General features: G+C 53.9%; 4 protein-coding genes across 4 annotated transcripts; 3 read left to right on the top strand and 1 right to left on the bottom strand.

The window, feature by feature from the left end:
• Nucleotides 1-515: 515 nt before the first annotated feature.
• BESB_060920 (phosphatidylserine decarboxylase) lies at nucleotides 516-3904 on the bottom strand (the record flags this gene model as incomplete). Its single annotated transcript, XM_029364506.1, has 8 exons — nucleotides 516-614; nucleotides 976-1079; nucleotides 1229-1301; nucleotides 1563-1679; nucleotides 1837-1974; nucleotides 2264-2401; nucleotides 2860-3099; nucleotides 3629-3904. 8 exons carry the CDS (start codon nucleotides 3902-3904, stop codon nucleotides 516-518), a joined length of 1185 nt encoding a protein of 394 aa, XP_029219214.1.
• Nucleotides 3905-5924: 2020 nt separating this feature from the next.
• Nucleotides 5925-6128, top strand: BESB_060910 (uncharacterized protein; the record flags this gene model as incomplete). Its single annotated transcript, XM_029364505.1, has 1 exon — nucleotides 5925-6128. The coding sequence occupies one exon, from the start codon at nucleotides 5925-5927 to the stop codon at nucleotides 6126-6128; it is 204 nt and encodes a 67-aa protein (XP_029219213.1).
• Nucleotides 6129-11426: 5298 nt separating this feature from the next.
• BESB_060900 (uncharacterized protein) lies at nucleotides 11427-17446 on the top strand (the record flags this gene model as incomplete). The annotated part of the gene is made up of 9 exons (XM_029364504.1): nucleotides 11427-11648; nucleotides 12023-12068; nucleotides 12344-12423; nucleotides 12673-13771; nucleotides 14233-14726; nucleotides 15062-15133; nucleotides 15542-15619; nucleotides 15834-15967; nucleotides 16306-17446. The coding sequence occupies 9 exons, from the start codon at nucleotides 11427-11429 to the stop codon at nucleotides 17444-17446; spliced, it is 3366 nt and encodes a 1121-aa protein (XP_029219212.1).
• A 2278-nt stretch (nucleotides 17447-19724) lies between these two features.
• Nucleotides 19725-21911, top strand: BESB_060890 (uncharacterized protein; the record flags this gene model as incomplete). The annotated part of the gene is made up of 1 exon (XM_029364503.1): nucleotides 19725-21911. The coding sequence occupies one exon, from the start codon at nucleotides 19725-19727 to the stop codon at nucleotides 21909-21911; it is 2187 nt and encodes a 728-aa protein (XP_029219211.1).
• Nucleotides 21912-22810: the final 899 nt, after the last annotated feature.

Genomic DNA, 22810 nt, shown 5'->3' with positions numbered 1-22810 from the left:
CCCTTGTGCGGCTGCATATCGTGTGACTATATGCCTTCAGTGCAAACGAATTCGCGAACTGCCCGGCTGTTTTCTGCTGACAGTGGCGTGAAGGCCCTGCCTTCTGTGCAGCTCTGAAGTGCGCCGTGATGCCGTGTGAGTGGCTCTCAAGGACAAACTGTTTGAGTCACCCGTCTCTTGTAAGCCACACAATGACACAGCCGAATTCGAAGGTACTGTCCTACCACGGAAACGAGAAGCATGCTCTACCGGGGAGGTGGCTGCACACAAGCGGAAGTAATGTGGCTCGTTCTATCTAGAAGAGCTCGAGTGCGCACACAGGATTAACTGGCCACGCTTCGCGCGTTTCGCGACAGACTAACAGTCAGAGACCACTGCAACGCTCACGTGCAGGCAGCGCCTCTTCCTCAAAGGCGAGACACAACAACACTGCAGAAAAAACCGATCACGACTGCGATCTTGTGGATACCTTGTGTGGTAGTGTCTGTGGCAAATAGGTCACCCTTATACGGCGATCAATAAAACGCAAAAAGTCGCTCGTCTTCTGTTCGAGCTTTCTGCGGAGGGCCGACTCCGCCCAGCCTTTTGCCGACGCGCACTGGATCTCCTGGTTTCTGACACACACACAGCAGCCAAGTGCGTAAAGGTGCCAGCTAGATGTACGGATGGGGTGACAGCGTGTACGCGGCGGCGATGAGTTCCGGCCGCACACGGCGCATGAGTTGCCTACAGGTGTGTCGTGTTCCCATGTCGGTCGTTCAACAACCCAGCCCGCGAAAAAACGTGCCCGTCGTATCAAGCCGAGGAGGCTACTTCTGGTACCGATACTTGGTCGCTCGGTCCAGGGGTGGAGAGGGGTCACACAATGACTACCAAAGCGAAAACTACACGAGAACCCGAGACACAACGCTACTTTTGCTGGCCTAACAACTGCAGGTAGATCTCTCTGACTTTGTCCCTCTGGTGTGTCCTTACCACGTCCCACGCGAAATCGCGAGGCGCCTCGAAGACGAGAACGACTGTGCTACCCAGACGGAACTCGCCCACGTGCTGACCGACAGCGTATTCAAAGGGCTGGTCTGAAAGAATGGAAACGCAGAGCACATGGCACCCGACGTGCGCCACCGCGATGCCTCCGAGCGACACGAAAAAGGGGCTTGAATGGGAGACCTAATCGTGCAAGGGACTGTCGCAGCGTCGTCGGGTCCGCGATACTTCCAGCACTCACTAGCGTAGCTTCGTGTTTCGACGTCACCGCCGAGATGCCGCAGCACGACCCTCAATTCATTCGTCCGCAGCTCCTGCAGAAAAAGTGAGTGCACACCCGCGCGAAAATTCATCGGCGTGCGTCATGACACGCCAGACAAAAATGCGCCCGCTGTCGGTGGACGCGCGCAGATGTAGAAGACACAACCCACAAAACACCTCAGAAGTCACTGCGCATGCTTCCCAAATGAAAAACCACGCAGTGCGCTCCAGTGGGAGGGGAGAGGGGTCGTAGTCTGCCCTTGCCTCTCGAGAAGGCAGCCCTGCGCAGCAGTGACGGGTTCCTCCAGACTTACCGGTTCTTTGTCGATGCGAATGTTGCCGACGTTATAAGCAGCAACGGCGACCATGTGCATGCAACCGTACTTCCAGTTGCCGCTCATGACTACACGCTCGTTGACAGAAAAAATGTCCTGCAGGCGCACACACACACACACACACACACACACACACAAACACCGCGCCTCCAAGGAAAAGTCACTCTTGGGACGCGCGCGCCAACGCGTTCATCGGCCCTGCTTTCTCGCACGGTGACTTTGGCTGCGCGTCGAGGCAACGAGGGCAGCTTACGTTGAATCTCTTCAAAAAAGATGAGAAAACAGGGAGTGTCTCCCCCGTCATGTGGCGCAGCACGTTGACGTCGAACTTGGCGGGTGCGTGGAAGTGGTGGTAGTTCTTCGGCTTCAAGTGCAGGACAACGAACTTGAGCTGCACGGGCAAAGCGTAGAAGTCGTTCGCAGAAAGCTCCGCGGTTCAAAGTCCACATTCGTAAGAGAAGCTACGGAAGCGCCTCAGGCGCCCGCGCATTTCAACCGGGCATGCGAAGCGCCGCCTGACTCCACCAAGCAACATTCGCCCGGGATCCGCTGACCCCTGCCATGAATACAAGCCTTGTCCGGCCGTCAAACGAGAATACCATAGCTGATCAAGTGGGTGTCCTCGCTCAAAAACTCGAACTCTGGTTAACCCTTCGCGTTTTTGAAGGGGGGAAACCTACCGTATTCTTCTCTGGGTCGCTGACAGTCGGCATGAGACCCAGGAAAGCTCGCAGGCTGTACGTTGCCCCTTTGACCTGCTCAACGCGCTCTGCCTGCACATCGCCGAGAGCCGTGACCATGCCGTCTGCCGGGCTTGCCTGAAGGACACAAGGAGTTCTGGGGGCGGAGGCAATAGTGGCTCTGGTCGCTTCCCTAAGGAAACCTTATCGAAGCCTCCTCGAGGCACACCAGTCCAACTGGCTAGCCGCGAAGGCTGTACAGACCTGGCGGCGCCAGCGGCAGAGACAGAAAGGAAAACTCCGCTGTGCCGAAAGCCAAGTCCACTGTTCATCGCTGAGGAAATGACCGCATTTGTCGCGCCAGCTGCCAGGAGGACCGCGCATTTCGTCTGATTTTTGTGCTCACGACTCTCTCTGCTGTGTGTGCGATGAAGAATGCTGACACGCAAGTACTTTCTTCCGCGGAGCAATAGAGACACACACGTGAAGTGTGCATGCAGGCGCGTATTTCTGCGCACTCCGCACTGGCCCAGCACAAGACGCCGACGGCTAGTGCGACTCAGTGTCGTGCACTCGTGGCTCAGGGAGAGGCTTACCAGCGACTGGGTCCCGATGTCTTCGATTTCTCTCTCTCTGTCTTTGAGCGTGCGAGCGAAGAGGTGTCCAATACATTTGTAGCTGTGCAGCGGGTATCGGATCTCTTCGGTGTCGATCCCCCCCACGGTCGCCAAAGCCCGGTAAATGGGGTCTCGCAACGCTGGCCATATTTGAATGTTCATGACAGATCCAGTAATCCGCGACCGCGTCCGGCCGAAGAGCAGCCTCAAGTAGAACAGCTGAGGCGCAGGGCGCACGGAGGCCACGAGAGCAGAATTTCCGCAAAGCCACCGAAAACGTGGAGCAAACCGCCGCCGCGGACGAAGGCCTAGGACAGCCTTGCCACTTGGCCGGTCGGCGGCCAACGCGTAAAACGCAGTCTCTTAGCGAGAAGCGGGGGCGAAGCAAAACTGTTGCAGAGTGGAGGCAGAAGATCGACGCTGACCGACACGGACTCAACCACGCGAACAAGTGCACAGGTCTCGTCAGCTCGTCACACAGGGCCCGGACGACGCACGCCGCCGGGACTGTCGCGAGATGACACCCCCACGCGCTCGCTGTCTATGGTCGTCGCCCACAGCCCATCAAATGACAATTTACAGGGGCGATTCAGCTGCGCAGTCCCCACACAAGCGCGAAACGGGAGTGGCTAGCACCCTGTGTCCGATGACGTTCACGACCCGCGGCGCCGCTCCCCCCCTGAGGTTGCGTCCGCGCACAGTGGCCCATTCGCTTGCCCTTCATCCTGCAGCCCTGCCGTCGTCTTACCTTGGAGGGGCTCTGAATCTCTGCAACATTGTCTGTGGCCTGAATGACCTCGTGGAACTTGTAGTGGAAAGTCAGCAGGACCGCTGAGGCGCTCATGCCGACCATTGCAATGTATCGGCCGTTCGGCCCTAGAGCGGCGGTCACGGCCTGGTCGAACTTGTTCACAAAGCGTCTCGACATGGCTAGAAGAGATTGACGTAAGATCAGCACAAAGCGGAGCAGCAGGGAGTCCACAGAGAGGCCAAACGGCGACGACCCCGTCACGGCTGTCGACATGCGGCTGCAGACTCTAAGAAGCTCCTACACGAAGCCCACAACGATGCCACCAACGCAGAGCCGAGCAGCAACCAGTCCCGCGGAGCATGCATTCATCGCCAAAGGAGCTCACGAGGGCGAAGGCAGTGGCACGCGGCGGTGAGTCACGGCCGCGAAAGAAAATTTTACGGGGGGAAATACGAGGGAGAAAATCAAAACGGTTGTATCAGATGGCCTCCAGTCTGATGCACCACACTGCGTACCCTTCTGTTCGATTCCCTGGGCGAGCAGCAGAGCCGCAACACGGAGTCCAAATGACTCGGCCCTCTTTGTCGGGACGCGCCACAGACTCGAGCTTCACTGCGGAGGACCCGCAGAAAACCGTCTACGCGGCGGCGTATGAGACACTTGCCATGGAAAAGCAAGCATACATGTCCAGTTTTTCGCAGGGTGCAGCGGAGCGGTGTAGAAAACCGAAGGAACCGTCAGCGCGCCAGCAGGAAATTGAGTGTCAAGAAGCCCAGCAAAATGCTGTCAGGGGTTCAGGAAAAGGGAGCTGCTGGCCCTGTGAGCGTTTGGCGCGTTTCAAAGCACCCCACATCAGCTCTATGCCTTCCGTCGAGAACGGAGATGCCGACCTTTTCGCTCAGCGTGAAACTCCCGTCCCGTAACTAGAAACATCCCTGTCAATTACCGAAGTAACTGGGAAATCCGATTAGAACGACCCCAGGAAGATTTCACACACAACTCGAGGCACGCAGCACAGTCTGCTCACAAAAGAGGTCACGTCACTTCCCCGGCTATCGAAGAAAAGTGTGTATCCGCAGAAAAAACCACGACAACTGTCACACCCGTGAAGCCCCAGCCGAGGAAGACAAAAAAACAGATGCAGCGAGCGCCTGTGATGAGCGCGTCAACACAAGTAACTGAGACAGCGGCTGTCAATTCATTGGACGCCAGGCAGCCTGGAACAGCAGCGATGAAAAACAAGTGCGGCAGACAAGGTGCCAGTGGGCCCGCCGACAGCAACTAGACAAGCTCCGCGGACTGACGTGACAGAGAGCCACACGAAGAAACAGCGGTGTAACCGCGCGCACTCTGCGGTGCGGGAGTCGGGCAACGGTGACTGCGAAGAAGCGTTGGGTTGTCTCAGGAAGTGGGAGGCCGCTTCCCGTTGGCGGTAGCCGCTGAAGGAATTGGTCTCGGTAGCGTAGTCAGTACCCGATCGCCGGCCTATTTCAACAGATTCAGAGGCTGCCGCTGAGTGCGGCCACCACTGCGTGAAGAAGCAAAAAGAGGAAATTGTACAGACACACAAAAGAGGCTGACAACGCCACCACAGTAGGCGCTGAAGGAGTTTCAATACGATACCACAGAAGAAAATTCACCTGTCACGCAGTCACTATCGGGTGAAGTACTCGCATGGCGCAGCAGGTGAGACAGCGAAGGCCACCGAATAGTTATCTACACACATATTCTATTCGATTCATTCGCATGACCTGTTGTCTCGTGCATGTGCGTTAATGGCGGTCATTCGGGAGCAGAAGACCACACTGGCTGCGTGAGCAAAGACCCCCCGTATCAGACGTGGACAGCAGCGAAATCACCTGTTCGATCCGAAAAACGGTGGGCACACGGGAAGCCCCGCTATCGTACACAACTTTGGGAATGAAAGCATCTGAAAACACACCGTGACAGGGAGGGCTCCTGCAGACCAGTCGGTGACGCAAAAAGGATTCGGCGACTTGGTCACTATAGAGACAGGGCACAACATGCAGTTTGGCGACGAGGGTGCGCCTTATATTCCAAAAGCCTTCAGACATGCAGTCAGCTTTTCCGCGAAGCCGCCGCCCGACGGCGCATCCCGAAAATCCACGGATATGCAACATTTCTCTGCAAAAGTTTTGGTCATTACTTCGCAACACGATTTCTGTCTCGGTCCACAGTTGCATCGTTTAACAAGCTTTCGTATCGTCTGTGTATCAGATACAGGCTCAAGGTCAATCGTCATCGCTCGTAACCATCTTCTCTTTTTTACAAGATGTCGGCGGCAACGGGTCTGCGCTTCGCACTCAACGAGATCAGACAGTTCGTGTCTCCATGGGTTCCCCTGACCATTGTGGGTGTCCCCTGCTTCGCGAACGCTTACGGCATGATCATGTTCAAGCATCACAGTTTTTTCAACAACAAGCCAAACGAGAACGTGTCGAGGTTCGAAGGGGAAGCTAAGGGTGGAGACCACTAAGCAAAGGTGTCGACGTTCGGCCTCAGTTGTGGCATATCTTTAAAGAAACTTCAAAGCCTGCATCTGCAGCTTCCAAGGCGGTGTCGGCTGCGGACAGGCGTGGTGCGCATCCCGCAACGGGTCGCAGGGGTTCTGTCACATTGAATGCTGCTGGACGGGCGAGGTACAGCGCTCCTCAACAAAATGGGGAGGAAGGCTGCGCAGAGAATGCGCGTGGTAATCCTGGCTGAGGCTAACGCCGAGCGTGGGTTGATTTCCTCTCCCGGATGCAGAGCCTTACTTTCTTCTGAACGTTCGAGTCGCGTTGAAAAAAGCAAATCACCTCGGCGTATTGCAGTGATCGCTTGGTCCGTGCCAGGTCGGAGATGGCGCATGGCTTTTGTGTGTGACGACTTTTGCATGTGCAAAGACAGGAGCACCAGAACAGCTTAAGCAGCTGTTGCTCTGTGGGATGAATCAAACGACCAGGCCCCTTCCGATCTCACGCTGCAGCCACCCGGGCGGTTTCTTATTCGCACAGGCCCTGAGGCAATTGCAAGTGACAGACAGGCGCTGCACGCTGGTGGTGGGCGGTAGCTGTAACGGTTGATTCGTGACCAGTTCGTGTGTCAGAGCTCAGAAGGACTGCGTCCCCGTGCATCGCACAGGTGCGGTGCGCCTCAGCAAGGCTACCGTCGGCTTGTGGCCGTTAGCCGGTGAGCTCACTAGACGTTTTCTGCACTTCGATGACGATTGTTAGTTTCAAGTCTGAATTGGATTCATACTCTAGGGGACACCAGGTGGTTCCTGTTTTCCGTCGGCATCCGAAAAACTACAACCTTATACGAATAATCACCCGGGGCAGCCTCCAGAAACCCAGGGACCCGGACGCGCAACCTCTGGAACTTGCTGAAATAAGATAGGCTTACCACCGGTCTCGCAGGTATGAAAGGTATGGCTGCTGGTGGAGAGGTCCGTATTTCTTTGCGAGTATGCTAGTCAAGTTCCTTGTAGCAGCGACGCTCCTAAGCAAACAGCTTTGCCACTTCGTAGTTCTCCATATCCTGTAGCACGAAACAAACAGCTGTCTACAACGGGTTTGCGCGCTTGGTACTGGCTTGTCAGGTGACGTTCTGCCTGTTGTTCTTACGGTGGATCAGACTGCACTCGTGCTCAAACGCGTTGTATCAGCAATGTTAAATCTGTCTGGATATCGCATGGAGACAGAATCACCTGGAGTGGTAAATACACCGGTTGACGATCGCGGTGTGCCCGTTATGTACGAGCCCCGGGACGTCCTCCTACGAGTGGAACGATACCGAAAGCAATGGACTGACAAACCTGCCGAAGGCGGCATGTACTGGCTCTGTAGAGCCTTGCGTTGTGAGCACAGCCTGGGCAGCTCGGCTTTCGGGGGGGGACCTACAAATCTCATCTGGTCGTTTGGTGCTCCATCCGGACTGGCGTGAAAATTCATCGCTTTGTTCAAGGCAACGATGTACCTGTGCGGCACAGTGACGTCTTCCATACACCCACGTTATACTGACAGCTGTGTTGTTATTGTAGGTGGTGGCACGCTCATTCTACGTGCGAAGTATACGCTGCACACAGCACAAAAGCCGCTGTGTCTAATCCCGGCGTGATAAGCGTCTGTGTTCCCCTCTGATGCTATGGAAGGAAGTCTGCAGTGCATCCTGCTTTACATCGAAAGTACAAGGTTCTCCTCTTTTCGATGTCAGTCGTTCCTCAGCATCCTTCTCTTGATTGGGCTTCCACGATGGTTTTTGCTATGGCCTGCGTCTATGGGGAAACTGGTCACAGGGGCATCAGCCAGCTGCCACGCACCTGAGAAAGCCACTCACCAAAGCGTCTGTCTCGTTCTTGATATGTCACATATGAACGTTGCGCTATCCTTGGATGCGGACGCAGGCTAAATGGTGCCTCTGACTTATGTCTCAAGATCTGAAACGCCGGTCAATTCCGATGACAACGTTCTACGAAGATGCGTATCTTCGTTTGTCTGTTGCGAGCCGAAGGCCAAAGAAAACTCTGTATTGCTCCAGTGTCCTAGCACCTGCCAGGAAATTCACCATGTTACGCCAGACGGGGTCTGGTGTCACTGCACGACTTCAGAAGTGTCTGCCATCTCACGGGCTCAACATCTTCTTTAAACAGCGTTGTTTTCGTCTTGCTCAGGCCGTTGTATCTTCTTTCTCTCCTATAGCGTCTAGTGACACCGACAGCCCTTATCTATCTTCTGTTGCACAGTTCAAATTTACGTAATCGATGGTAGTCTAGGGCAGCGAACGCAAGGACCCCAACGAAGTGAGGCACAAGGCAGAAAGGCAGACGGGCCAGCACGATGAGGGATCCGCTTGCTCCGCAAAGCAACGAACTGCATTTAGGGAGTTGGCACTGCATTCAATGGGGAATAAGTATGGTTCGGCGTCTATACTAGACATGCGGATCTAGTGTATGTCGTGTCATTACGAGGGTTATCTCATGCTGACTAGGTGTAATCTGTTCTTCCTGAGCGAATCAATGGCTGGTTGTACCACTCCCCCCGCCAGGTCAGCGTGGGGGAGTGCGCATCGACAGAGTTCCTCAAGCAAGTCATCGTCGCTCCTCATATAAGATGACGGCGCTTCTCATACGTCCATCATACGGGTGGAGGCGTTATCCTGCAAAAACACGCTCTGAGAGCCCGATGATGTCTTCATGCGTGAGACGCGTCGATGTCGTTCGGGTTTGGTGTCGGCCGCCTGCGATGCAGGTGGCTTCATCACAAACCTTGGTGGGTACCTCAGGAGTTGTGCTCATTCGTGTCCTGGGAATGTAATGCTTCGGTGGTTTTCATCGTAGCGAATGAGCTCATTTGGAGCCTTCTACGATGACAGCCCGGCGCGTCCTTTGTTTTCCGTGGGCGATACATTTTCTTATCGACGCACTTTCCCTTACGCTTGTTTGCAGCAATGGTGTTGGCATGGGCTAATGCCAGCATGTAAGAACTCGGTGCTGCCAACGGTGTCTATGTGAAACTTGTCATAGTCAGAAGGGCTGTATGTGATAGACGCGTGAGCCATCCTCACGACCTCAGCGAATGCAAAGAAGACCATGGCTCTCGGTTGTGACTCTTGAAACCTCTATATTCCGAGAGTAGAGGCATGGCCATTAATGCTAACTGCGGGTTCGCGATAGCCACCTGGATACGGTTTCGTACAGGAATTAGGGATCTTCTTAGGAGTGAAAGCAACTGACATGGCGTAGGTCTTGATAGCACGAATAATAGAGAGCTTGTGTTACAGGTCTTCTCTCCTGTGTGATGGACGCGGAACCAATTGCAGCTCTTAGTCACGAGCCTATCGTGCATTTCTTGACGTATAATAGAAACTGGAGTTCAGAAGCAGTGATGATGCAAGAGATACAAGCTGCTGACACAGATAAATGAAGGGTGCAGTGCAGCAGGAGGCCTCCTGAACTGCGCACGAAGTGGAAAATGGCGTCGAGTATGCAAGAGCAACCTGCTGCTGAGAGTCTAGTATGACCAGACAGGCCGTGCGTGCAGCGTTTATTTCTACGGGATCACTCAAGACTACGAAATACCCTGGATTTGGTGGCGATGAGAATGAACGGAGGGGGGCAGGCCTCCCAGCGGAGTGCGTGTGTACAGAGGTCGCGGATCGGCGCAGCGCTGTACTGCAGCCTGTAGCATTCTGTGGATGCTCAGTTTGAAAAAAGCCTTATCCGCAGGTGGGTTCTATTTCCGTGCGATAAGCCAACGGAGTTCCAGTGGAGCGCGTACTGCTCATCCGGTTAAACTCATTATGCGATTTCCCTACTGCGACACAGAGCTCCGCGTCGTCTTGTTTCAGGCATGCGCTGGCTAGGCACGTGCTTGGGCGTTGGGGCCGCAAACGAAAGCAACCGAACTCGTGCCACTGACCACTTGTTTACGCGTGCTATGCAGTTACGGGAACCCAAATATCCGTTTTCGAGACCGTAAATAGGATGCTGTTTCCCGTGAGTCTCTGTGTAATTCCCGGTTGTTGGCTACTGCCGGTGGATGCGTAGGAGGGCTGGGTCGCAAGCGGAGACACAAGAGCATCGAGGGGGACCAAGTCCCTGTCGCTCAAGCGATCTTCAGGAGCTGTCGTCAGCGGAAAATATCGACTGCTCGTTGAGAATCCTGCTATTATTAAGGTCCATAGCGGCCCAAGACCTGCCTCGAAAAACTGACACTAAATGAGCACTGTAGTGGAGGGCCGGAAAGTGCACACGGGTGACAGGCGGCTGTGTCGATGGTTGGAGGCCACGCGGTCTACTGGACTAGACGCCTGCAGCTTGAAGCTCGCCAGTGTATTCAGGGAGCGAGCGGGCGGGCCAGCGGAGGGTGCCAACCAATGCTTTACACATGCCGTTTTTGCGGGAGTTCACGCAGAATCCACCTTATTTTCTAAATTTGGCTGACCCAGCCTTGGGTATGAAGTGTTCTCTGTAATCGGCTTGGTCGTTTCGGCGGCCTCACGTTGTGCACAGCACGAGCCGTTGGCTTTGCCGAGCCTCGTGCGTGGCTTCGGCTTCTTAATTATTTGAGACGACAGAGGATCTCGATTTATCGGGAGCAGACTTCAGTTTCGTCGCGTTTTCTGAGCTCCTCCGAGTGATTTCTTCCTTCTTCACGGGCCACCAGATTCCACTGTGCTTCTGCGACTGCCAGCCCTTTCCGCAGTGGCTGGATGAGGACTGTCAGTCTCATGGGGGACGGTACATCGTCGGCACTCTTCGCTTCCGTGTTGAGCTACAAACGGCGAGGACAGGGTTCGGGCAGAAGTCTGACGCGAATTGAGATACCCTTCCCTTTGAAAGAACGCAACCTTTTTGTTGTCCCATGGTGTATTTCCCTTTTTTGTAGTTCCTTCGCTTCCTACGATATGAGCCGCCGTTCATGTACAGGGGTCGTCCTTGTACTGTGCAGCAGATGCATCTGTTGAGACGCAGCGACGAGAAGCACGCCAATTAACTCGTTTTGCGGAGGATGTCTTCCTTTTGGCTCTGTTATGTGGTTGCTAGGCCGCTAGTGAAGAGCCCCACTCCGAAGAAGCTTTTTTTTTGGTTGTTTTAGACCACTGTCGCTCCGGGCCAACGGGCCTTGCGGGCCCCAACTACACAGTGAACTGCTGTCGGTCTGACTTAGAAGCAGCCGTCGATTCTGAGAGCAGAGGAGTGGAGCATCAAACTTGGTTGCTTGATGCCTGTTCTTCGCTTCGCGCCGTAACCTGTGACAGCGTGGAGGCTCCACAACGAGTTTGATAGTCAGTCATGGCGCCGACCTCACGGGGGGCCAGCGAGGAGGTGCCTGGCAGCTCGAGGGCTACCGAGAGGAGTAGAGCAGCCGGGAGGCCCGAGGACACAGCATCCTCTAATATTGACCCGCAGGAAAGAGAGGCGAGTTCAGAAGAATCTGCCGCGTCGGGCGAGTCAGAGCCACCTACTCCGGGGACCGTTAGAGAAGAGCTGTCAAAGCTTGTCGATGGAATTGCAGTAGGTTTCATGGGATACAGACCACAGACCTTAATGCGATGAATCTTGGTGGTGCAGTGGAGAACCCCATATGGGCTGCTTTCTAATTGTAACTGCCAGCAGCTGTAAACTTCAACTTCCGGAGTGCAAGCTCTCACGGATGGTGGGCAGTGCTTCGCTTTGTAGGTTACATGGGCGCGACGCCTCAGTTGCTGCGTTGATCGGCCGGTAGACTGACGTGTTTAGGGTTATCATTCAGTATTGTCGGCATATATATATATATATATATATACCCAGAAGGTTGCGAAGATCCGGTAATACAGTGCTTGGTGCAGACTGTGACAGGTTTGCCACCTCACGGAGACCAGCTGCTTGTTTGGCGAGGCGTGTTTCAGGGCGAAGATGGAAGAATTCGTCTGGCTGACTTCGAAAAACTGTCCGGTGAGTGCCTGCCACAGCTTCCACTGAGCATTTGAAGCGGGCAGACAGCTTCAGCACTCTGGGTAACACCTTGTGTGGGGTTCAAGCCATGATGCAACAGCTTCGCATTACGTGATAGAATACGGATAACTGTTCGTGTTTGTTAACATCTGTGTCACGAGTCTTTTTTTGTTCCTATTGACCCAGAGCGTGGGAAGTTGTGGATGTGTGGTGCTGGGCGCATCCTGTGTGACGTGCGTCTGTCGTGCGCATTGTGGCCTGTTTAACCTTTTCAGGTTGCTCCGTTTCCATCTTGAACGCACTGGAGATGAAGCTCCCGCGCCAGAATTCGTGGGACGCCAGCCAAGTTAAAGAGGTGCGATTCGTGATGCGTGATGCTGTCTCATTTGAACGGTGGGCGCGCGAACGGGCGCCGAACGCTGGACTGAGTGACAGTGAGAACGTTTACCGTAATGAGGCAAAGCTCTTTGTGCGGGGATCGCACACACCTAGAAGGGAGAGGACGGGCGTGTGCCGCGGCGTCAGATTTGTGCTCGGGAGAAGCAATACACAGACAGGTAGCTGATTATTGATGACTCTCCCTATGTCGTTTTCTCTCCTCTAGGTTCTAATCAATGAAATGATCCCACAGTCTACTCCCCCGCAGTCCCCCGTAAGCTCAGGAATTGTGACACCGAGAACCGACCACCCGCGTGTGGTAGTCAGAGCGCTAGAACCCGCCGGTCATCCGTCTGTGTCGGTGGCCGTGCCAGAAGAGGCCAAACCATCACATACGCGGGATTTATCACATGGTTCGCCGCGCTTCGAGACGGGCTCCCTCCCTTCACCGACGGTGACTGTGCTTGATGAGCTCGCCCCTCCGCCTCCATCGCCCACATCTGTCACACCGACCTCACCCAATGCGGTGACGCCACTCGGCGTCCGAACGCCTCTTTCGCCGTCGTACAGCTCTCCACGTTCACGCTCCCAGAGTCCCCATCAGCTCATGGCGGCTGCTGCTGCGGCGTTCCGTAGTGTAGTCCCCCGTCTTCGTTTGGAGCGGCTGCAGAGGGACGCCCCAGTCTCCGCCGATTTTATGGTCAGTGCGCCGGTTGTCCTCCGTTCAACCACACGTCGAACATTGGATACACCGGGCACCGATGGGGGAGCTCGTGGTGAATCGGGGGAGACTGCGGGGGGCGATACAGCAACTTCAACTGGACTCCGACTTCATGCCGGTGAGGGAGGACGGCGCAGCCCGGAAGAGCTAAGGGCACTGATGAGGCGCGTTGCGAGCCCGCGACACCTCAGTGTCGTTGGAGCCGTGGGAGGTAGCGGCTTTCTTGGGTCTCCGACGGGTACAGCGACAGGTCTTGGTAGTGACGATGGAGGCAGTGCTCTGGGCACAGGCGGCCGCGGCATCAGCCCTCGGCCGAGGTCTCACACCGTCTGTGGGTCTGGGCGGGGATCGAACCTGCTGGAATCCGAGCAGAGCCAGGGTCCTGCCACGCCGTGGCTGTCGCCCGACCTTCAGGAAGTAGCCGCGTTACTGCGGCAGGGCGAATGGTATCGTTCAGGGGGGAGTGCAGACAAAATAGGCGATCGCCATGAATACGTTGGGCATGGGCAAGGCGCCCGGTACTTCGAACGCCTGGACAACGTTATGGACGGCGATAGCATGGAGCAGCTCGTGAAACGGGCGAAACGGAAAGTTTTTCTTTATAGTAAGCTATTCCGCAGACACGGATGCTGCAGGGAAGCCTCAGTAATAGCGGGAAGATGTTGTTTTTAGCGAGGCATTCGTCACCGAACAGGGGGGGGATGTCCTTTTCGCGCGCTCGTGTTTTGCGTGATGATTTTTGTTTTTTGCTAAGGGATGGGCGGGTGGGTGTTAGGCATGCCAGAGGAACGGACATTGGTGTAGGCTCATGGGGTATGCCAGGAGAGTCGCATCGGTTTTCCACTGACCGTAGAATTGTCATCTCTGGAAGCGGGAAACCTTCAGTGATTACAACCAGGGAAGATAGGTGAACGCGAGGCTGAACTCTTCCATGGCTTCCACACTTGGTCTTATCAAGGTCGTAAGCTCTGAGGCCACTGCACCAACAATAGAGGGCAAGACTTCTCGAAGGAAAAAAAAACAGATGGTGTGCCGTTCCTCCTTCTCCATCGTGTTTGCCAACAGTTCAAAATGCCTTTCAGATGCCAGACGATCCTACAGACACGGATGGCGGGGATAGTCTCGGTTTTTTACTTCGTCCAGAAGGCACAGGATCCCGCGGGCGCAGTTTGTGGAGCCGTTGTAGCCCTGCACGTTTGCGAGAGGCAGCGTTGGAAGCGTCTCGAAAGGATGCTGCTGCAAGTAATTCCGCTAAGGAGACATCTCTAGGCAGCATCACCGCTAGGGAGGAACTGTCAAGCGCAAAAACTGGCGACGACACATCCGCGGGCGGTGGGAAACCTGGCATGGCCACGGGATGCAATGCCGGAGGAAACGAGGGCGGCACCAATAAATCACAGGCGGCTGATACGCGCGGCGCCCTTGTTCTGGATCGAGCACACGCGACGCAGCTGAAGATGACATTTCTTCAAATGGCGGACTTCTATTTGTCTGTGTGCTACCATCTCGGCGCGCTTTTCAGCAAGGAGAAGGAGAACAACCTAGAGGAGCGCCAGCATGTAAGCCACATAGCCGTAGGGTTTTTGTCTGGGCGAGGTGCTGCAGCACAGGAGAAGACTGTGGCACGCATCCTCGGTATTTTCTTTGTCAGTGCACGACCCTAGCTTTCGAGCACTGCAGAGTCTTTAGGGGCATTTGTATATGTAAGTTGTATTCATATATGCGTTATGAGCTATCGTGGTTTCTTGTAGACTCGCGTCAGTCGGTGCTGGCTTTTCGATACGAGGTGGGGACATAGTGTTGGGGCGGGAGGGTTCTGTGTAAAGGCTCTTGGACAGGGTGATACTTGTCCCCTCATAGTCGAATTTTTTTGTTTGCTCTCCTGCGCCTGCAGCTTCAAGACACACTGGACGGATACAAGAAGAAGGTTGAGTTGGCGGAGCAAAAACTTAAGTTGAATTTCGACGTGAGCACATGGGTTGCATAATACGAAGACCGCGTTCTCCGACTGCTTGTTTTTGAGGTTCTGCTTATCGAGTTCCAGGGGCTCGTTTACCACGATTAATAAACCTCTTCGCAAATGCCGACAACTGTCGCGTAGTGGTACCCAACTTTTATTGATTTCCTCGAAGTTGTGCAGCGTTTTCAATGCCGTGGACCGCTTTGAGAGAATCCGAGAAGGCTCAAAGCAGCAGGAAAAACGTCGAGAGTTCACAGCGTCGCAATACTGTCATCCGTGCTGGCTCGAGGACAGCTTTTGACCCTACCACCTCAACAGGACCAAGCGCAGGAGTAATTCGGCGATTTGCGTTTTACGGTTTCACTGCACTTAACGTCCGCGTCTTACGTTGCGATATGTGTGATTCGTTCACAGCTCGCACAGCAGCAGCGCGAGCAGCTTGATGCACTGGAGAGAGATATTCACGCTCGCGATGGCATGGATCGCAGGAGAGTAGGTTTGGGTTGTTCTTCTTCGAGCTTTCACTGCAAGCGAGGACCTTATGGTAACAGCTACTGTTTCGGTCGCTTGCGTCACTCAGTCTTGCCATCAGTCGCGTGTGAGGGCACTTTACGCGTGGAGAGCGGGCTTTCGCGCGTGTAAGTACCTGTGCGGTAGTCGTAGTGACGGCACTGTATCTCTGTTTTGTTTCACGATGTGCCTTCAGGAGGGTTTGATAAGCGAGTTGCAAGGGCGGCTCAAGAAACAGCACCAGGGGCATATCGAAGAACTACGAAAGCGAGACGAGGAGGCAGAGGAGAGTCTACGCCAATACGAGGTTTTGAAACAGAAGTACATTAAGTATGTCGGACATGAGGAAGCGTTCATTAGTGTGTGTCAGAGCTGCGTTGTGAAGCGAGTTTGTTTCAGGCGGCACAGACTCAGACGTGGACTGCAGGCAGAATACCTGTTCGAGTAGTTGGCTTGAAAGCGCTGTGGAGGCGTGCATCCACGCTGCCTGGTCAGTTGCTGTATTGGCGTCGTTTGTGCTTATGCTTTCGTCGTGCATAGCTCCCTGCGCGGAGGTTTTCTGTAATGAATTCGGAAACGCAGGGAGAGGCATTATGCCCTGGTTTTTAGCCATGGCATTATGGTCCGTTGTCTTGCGCATGTGGTGCTGATGTCGATCCTGTCTTCAGAATGTCCGATGCGTGCGCGAAGTTGCGCGAGCGCGTAGAGGAAGCTGATGAGAAAATTGCAACGCTGACTACCGCTGCGGCTAAACGTAGAGCTAGCGCCCGCAGCGGGGAGAGTGACAAATCAAAGGAGTCCCGCGAGGTGCCCAGGAAGTCGATATTCGCTGAAGAGGTTGTGTCTTATCTGGCACCTCCTCCAACTGCTGTCGCGCGTCCGTATAGTGCCCCAGCGGTGAGGAGAGCAGAGCGGGGTCCTCGAATGTCAATCTTGCACAATTGGTCATCGCGGAAGGCAGAGGAGAATGTGGAAGCTTCCGGTTTGTCGCTGCTCGAGGAAATCCAGCGAAGTGGTACAGAAATGCCGTTGCCACAGACGGTGGAGAAAGCAGTATCAGAGTCGGGGTCTGAAACTGAGCAAGGATCGACCTCATCTGAACCCCATGAATCTGAAGCGCCTTCTGCATCCGAGAGTGTCGCTCCTGTCATGCCCGCCGCTGTGGTCCGTCTGGCTGAGGAGGAGCCATCCCTTCCGCCTCCGGCAACCCCTCCAGAAAGTCCACGTGACCCGAAGAGTCCTCCACAGAAGGAACAGTCTGCGGAATTGTCACCTCGCATCTCCCTTCCCATGTTGCCAGACGTCTTAGTGTGTCCTCCACCACCAACGAGATTGCAGGCTGCCGTGGCGAAGACTGTCATCCGACGGTTTGGAGAAGTCGTGAAATTGACGTTCGTGAGAAAATGGAAGGAACTGAAAGGCAAAAAGCTGCGGTCGCAGCCGCTGCAGCCAGCGGTAACGCGCGATGTGAGTAGTACGCTGCTGGAGTTGTGGGAGGTCAAGGTAAATCCAGAGGAGCCTGTCGAACAGTTGGCAGATCTGTCCGTCGTCGGTGCGTTGAGCCGGCAGGCTTTGATACTACAAATAGCTCAGTGGCGAAGGAGGCACGAACGTCGGCATCGACGTCGTCTGTTAGCTGGGAGAAATGTGCTGCAGCGGCTCTTGTGCCGAAGCTGTGTAGCTTGCTCCTCGTGTACAGCCGGCTACGTGTCCGCACCATGCGGTCGCGAGCATAATAGTGACTGGACCGTAAATCGTTCACTAGCGTACGGGGCGTCTGCCCTGTTCGTGGGAACAGAGGTGCTATGAAGCAGGAATGCGTGTGATAGGGTTGACAGGTGCAATGCGCCAGTTCCAATCATTCTGAAAGTCCTTTGGGCAAAGACAATAGCACTTGTATCTACTTGCCTCAGCTTTTGTCAGTAGTTGTGTGTAGTTTGTGAGATTTGCGCCGGCATGGTCTGATCTAGGACTGCGCGGAAGTGTCACGGTCCGGTGCTTCCAGTATCCGTTGAACCGTCGGCCTGGACCCTGCTGACGGCGACCTCTGTTTCTCAGTGCATTCCCCGGTGAAGTGGAACGGTTTCAGCGATCAAACAGATAGTGTATCCACTGATGGTGGCAGAGACGGCGCTGGGTGAGTCGTGCGGCTCTCCAACGGCTTTTTGTGTACCGTCATGCCACCTGCAGCTCCGGGGCGATATGGGATGATTATCTTATGCAGACTTTGATATATGTGTACCTATTTCGAAGGTGGTTGCTCCTCCTACGTTTGGATAATGGCATTCTATAGTTCTTCATATCATTTTTGGAATTATTTGTGACACGTGTTTTGAGTATCTTCACGTCCGAGTGTCGGGCCTTGAATTACTCAGGTGCTATTTCCATGGCGAATCAACAGGAGGCTTGTCAATATGCAGCGACTCCGTGACGTGAAATATAAAAAAGGCTTTCTGTACCGGCAGGTTTTGGCGCCCTAGAGAATACTAGTTGGGCATAAAAGTGACGAAGCTACTCAGGAAAGACTTGGTGCAAGAAACCACGATTGATGACGCTGCCACCTCTTTCATAGCTGCACCAAAGAAAACTATGTTTCTGAGTTAGTTATGATCCGACCCCGCGTAACTAAAACATGAAGCGGCGCTTGGAGGTTGCTCCGACACTCCTTTTGGATGTGGAAGTTTAGCCACGTACTCAGGAAATCGGTGGCAGCGACGATGTGCTCTTGAAGCTTCTTTCCAGAGCTTTAAAGGCACACAACCCATGAGCATCCGTGCACGGCAGAGGTTAAATGGTAGCACTGTTCGCATCGCGAATCCTTCGCGTGTATGTATTGAGCATGAGGGTGCTCGTACGAATCATAGCTTTCACTTTTCTTCGAACCAGTCGTGAATGAAGGGAACCACCGAAGGTTGTGTATCTTGCGCGAGCTTTCAGTTAAAGAAACACAGCTCATCCTTCGCAGTGTGATCGGTTGCCGATAATACCCGCGCTAGGTTTTGAGGATATTGCCTTCAGTTTCTCACACTGAGGACTGCGTATCCCTGTGTGACAAGGGGTGCCAAACTCGCCCGTGTCGGTCATTTTTTTTTCGTTCCAGCAGCAGGGCATGGCATCATATGCGCTGCGAGACAGCTGTCCCCCGTCCTGCTCCTATAGCATGTCTGTTTGACAGGGGATGTTCCAGTACTCCCGACAGAAACCCTAACATCACTGTGGCTACGTGCGTCGCAGAAAGGCACTCCCACATGTGGTGACCTCTTGCGACTCTTCTGCTTTCCACAGCTTGTGGCTTTCCAACTGTTCGCAGAGTACAGGGTGGGTGTGTTGGTCATCACCGCCATCAGGCAACAAAATGCTGGTTATGTACGCTCGCCTGAAAACCGCAGTGATTGTTGCAGGGCACACGCCTACAACTAGATGACGATGCATTCGCGAGTATAGTGCGACAGAAAACAATGTGAGCCACTGCCACGATGTCGTCACATCACCGAAAGTGTTTTTGCTCCGGCCAGCTGCATGCAGTTCTCTGGTGGCTGGCCCCACGACCCCAGGTCGCATTACATCCGTTGCTTCAGTCTCCCCCGAGACCCCCCCTCCGTCTTCTTCCGGCAGACCCACAAGGCGCGACGCAAGTTTTGATAGAGTTCATGTAACACATGTGATGTATCGACCTGCACAAAGCACAAAGCAAGGAGCATATCACATGAACACAAATCCTGAAGACGAAGACACCAAAGTCACCCTGTCTAACAGTGGCAACAGTTCAGGCAAGCCTCAACAGCTCAACTCGTCTCATATGAGAGCGTATCTCCTTGTGGGGCGCGAAAGAGGCACACCCTCATGCCCGCGCTGTAGATTTTCCACGTGAGATGGTTCTTTCTGTCGAGTGCTCGCGGTGAATTCGCCTTCCGGACTAAAATAATCTCTGCAAAAGAAAGCATCGTCCGGGAGGGGATCATAACGTGTTCATTGGGCAGGGCAAATTCTTTCTTACATTCGTTAAAGGTCCCCCCCCCAGGCATGCCACCTGCAGTGGACTCATGTCTCCTCTCGTGAAGACGGATATTTACGGGGGAGAGGGATGATGATAGGAGGGAAGCTCTCGTGTGAGGCGAGCACGCTCAACCATACGGTCGACATCCAGCGACCACAGCAAAAATGGACTCCGCTTCAGCTCTTGCCCGCGTTCGCGAAGTCTGACCACCCCGAGTTGATGCAGCACTTAGCTCGCTTAAAGCAAGAGATCGCGGACCTCCACGACTACAATGAACGCGTAACAAAGGAACTCCGGATTCTGCAGCTGAAGCATGCCTCTGATTTCCCCCGCTCTGGAGTTCGTGGCCATACGGGCGCCACACAAGCACCCGACGCCGCTTTTAATGAAGAAGGAAATGGCGGAGGGGATATCCAGCTCGCAAATTTGCCCTTGCCGGCTTGGACACTTGATATGCAGCTGATGTGTCCTCTCATCTCGGCATACGACAGGCGGATCAAGGATCAACAGGTTCTTTTAGAGAGACGCGAGACGGACGTTGAAACCCTAACAAGCAATATTATGACTTTGACAAAAGAGAACGAAACACTGAGGACAGAACTCCGTAACAAAACTAGTCAACTTCAGGCGCTTTTCGCTAGTGATGGTGGCAGTGACAATGGAGCCAAAACTGCCGGAAAAACTGTGTCTGCGTTGCTTCATGAAAAACGTGATCTTGAGGAACTCTACAGTGTAACGCAAGAACAAACGAAGGTTCTCCTTGACCAAAATCATCTTATGAAAACTCACGTGGAGCACTGCGAGCACGCCATGGCCTCATTACGCTCTCAAATGAAAAAAGTGGCGCAGGACGAAGCCGCTTGCAACCAAGTGCGAAGGCAAAATGACGCCTTGCAACAGCTACTAGAAGAAGCTAAAACTCAGCTTGAGGCTCTCATTGAAGAGAGAGACATGCTGCGCTCTAGCGAGCAAAAGCATCGTCTTGAGCTGACGACACTCAAGCAGACATTCTCTCAGCTTCAGCAGGAAAACTCGTCATTGCACCAGCGTGTGGACGATGAGCACCGGATCGCACAGGAAGCGCAGGAGGCATCAAAGTCAAAAGAAGCAGAAAGGAAACTACATCTTCAAGCTCTCGAAACTGAGCTTGCCGAGCTGCAAGAGAACTTCATGCAGCTGTCTCACCAAAGCGAGGACGCGGACCGGGAGGCAGAGAAGGCTAGAGAAATTATTGACTACTTGGAGGGGAAGACGGTATCATTAGAACGAGAGAACGAACAAGTAAAAAACAACCTCACAGAGCTGCAACAGAAGTACCAAGAACTCGCTATCGAAAAAGAAAAGCTCTCTGTCTCCGCAAGTGTTGTAAAAAAGCAACTCGACGAAATCCGTGAGCAACACGCAAGCGAAATCGCCCTTCAGAGGAGCATGATGGATGATCGGTTCGAAGGGACGATATCCCAGCTTCAGCAGCAAGTCGAGCAGCTGAGACAAAGAAGCCAAGACTTAGCTGCAGCCAATTCAGATCTCACACTTCGCACTGAGGCAGCAGAGCGCAGGTGTAAACTAGCAGATGCGGATGCCGGCCAGGCAAAAGAGGAACTCCGGTCAGCTTCCAAATCTCAACAAGCTCTTGTTCAGCAGCTCCAACAAACGAAAATATCTGTGGAAAAGGAGAGAGACAAGCTCCGGGAGGACTTAGATGCCGTGCAAAAAACGACTGCAGCGAAACTGTCTGCAATGGCGGCTGAAAAGCAACGTATGGAATCCGAACTTGTTGAGGCTCGTTTCGCGCTTTCCTCTGGTGAACAAGCAAAACGTCATGCGGAGGCATCAGTTGAGACTCTCAAACGCCAGGTTGCCGAGCTGAGCAGCAGGAACACGTCCATGGAAGGCGAGCTCGTAGGTATTCGCCGAAGGCATGAGACCGAAATCGAGCAAGTGAAAAGGAATTACGCGGAAAAGTTGGCGCACACAGAATCAAAGCTTCGGTCCCTCGAGCACGAAACCCACATCAAAGAACAAGCCATACAGCTCAAGAGAAAAGAAGAAGAACATCGACAGAATCTGAAACGAGAATACGAGGCCGAACGTGATACAATGGAGTTAAAGATGACCAAACTCCGATCTTCCAACTCGCAACTACGGTCGAAAGTTGTAGAGCTGGTCCACTTCCTTGAACAGCCTACCTCTAACAAAGACTCTTATCTCGCGCTGAGCTCTTCTCATGATATAAGTAGCCTCCGCTCAGCGTGCACTAAAGAAAGCTTGCTGTAGCATTTCCTGTTGGATCTCGTATCCGAGAGACGGCACACTAGCATTTTGGGCTCTCGCTGCCAGCCGAAGACGCCATCCAGAAACAAGCTGGAGGGATGCCACCAGTATCTAGTGTTGAGCTCTGCCGAGCATAACTCCTGGCACCCTCTTTAGGGCAATCTGCACGCCTTGCGAAGACCCCCCTCTGCGAAGCTCCACCGTATGCGCTGACGCTCGAAGTCCATATAGAAGTACGCTGGATATAGAATGCGCACGACCAACAGTATCTGCTGTATCACCGGGTCTGCTCTTCACGGCACAAACCGACGCCGCTGCCTATCGTCTTCATCATTTAGTAGTCATAGTTCCTGCTGCAAGCCTACTCATGTCTGACCGAAACGCAGATTGTTCGGTTTTGCAGTCGCAAAGGGGAGCGCTTGCAGATAACACAGTGTAGCCTGCGGCGATGGCAGTTTGCTTTACGGTGCCTTATCCATCACCAGAGTACATTGGTTTCTCACGGTCACAATTCGAGAATGGCAGACCTACGCGTACCTGTTTAAACTTCTCGACCGTTCGGGCAATGCAATCGGAGTCTCACGAGACTACCGCATGCAGAGTAATCTCTAATCGCAAAGTACGCCCGCTGGTGATGGACTGGTCAATCGCTCGCATATCGTGAAGTACAGGATTCCTACAGGCACGCTAGAGCCGATTGTCTCGTCCCCAGTCGGTAGCAGTCACTTCTCTGTGGCCTCCGGGTGAACGAGTGAAGCTGCAATTACTCATGGAAAAGTACGCGCATAAGTTCCGGAGAAGGTCGTGCGCCCGTCCTCCTGTAGGGCAAGATACTCGCCCGCAAAACAACAGCATACCTCGCTTAGCAACGAAATCCGCGTGTACGAACAGACTGGAACTGC

Source organism: Besnoitia besnoiti, chromosome V (assembly GCF_002563875.1).
Source record: "Besnoitia besnoiti strain Bb-Ger1 chromosome V, whole genome shotgun sequence".
In the NCBI taxonomy this organism is placed as follows: Eukaryota; Apicomplexa; class Conoidasida; order Eucoccidiorida; family Sarcocystidae; genus Besnoitia; species Besnoitia besnoiti.
The sequence above is the reverse complement of the archived record's forward strand: the minus strand, read 5'-3'. Positions and strand labels throughout refer to the sequence as shown.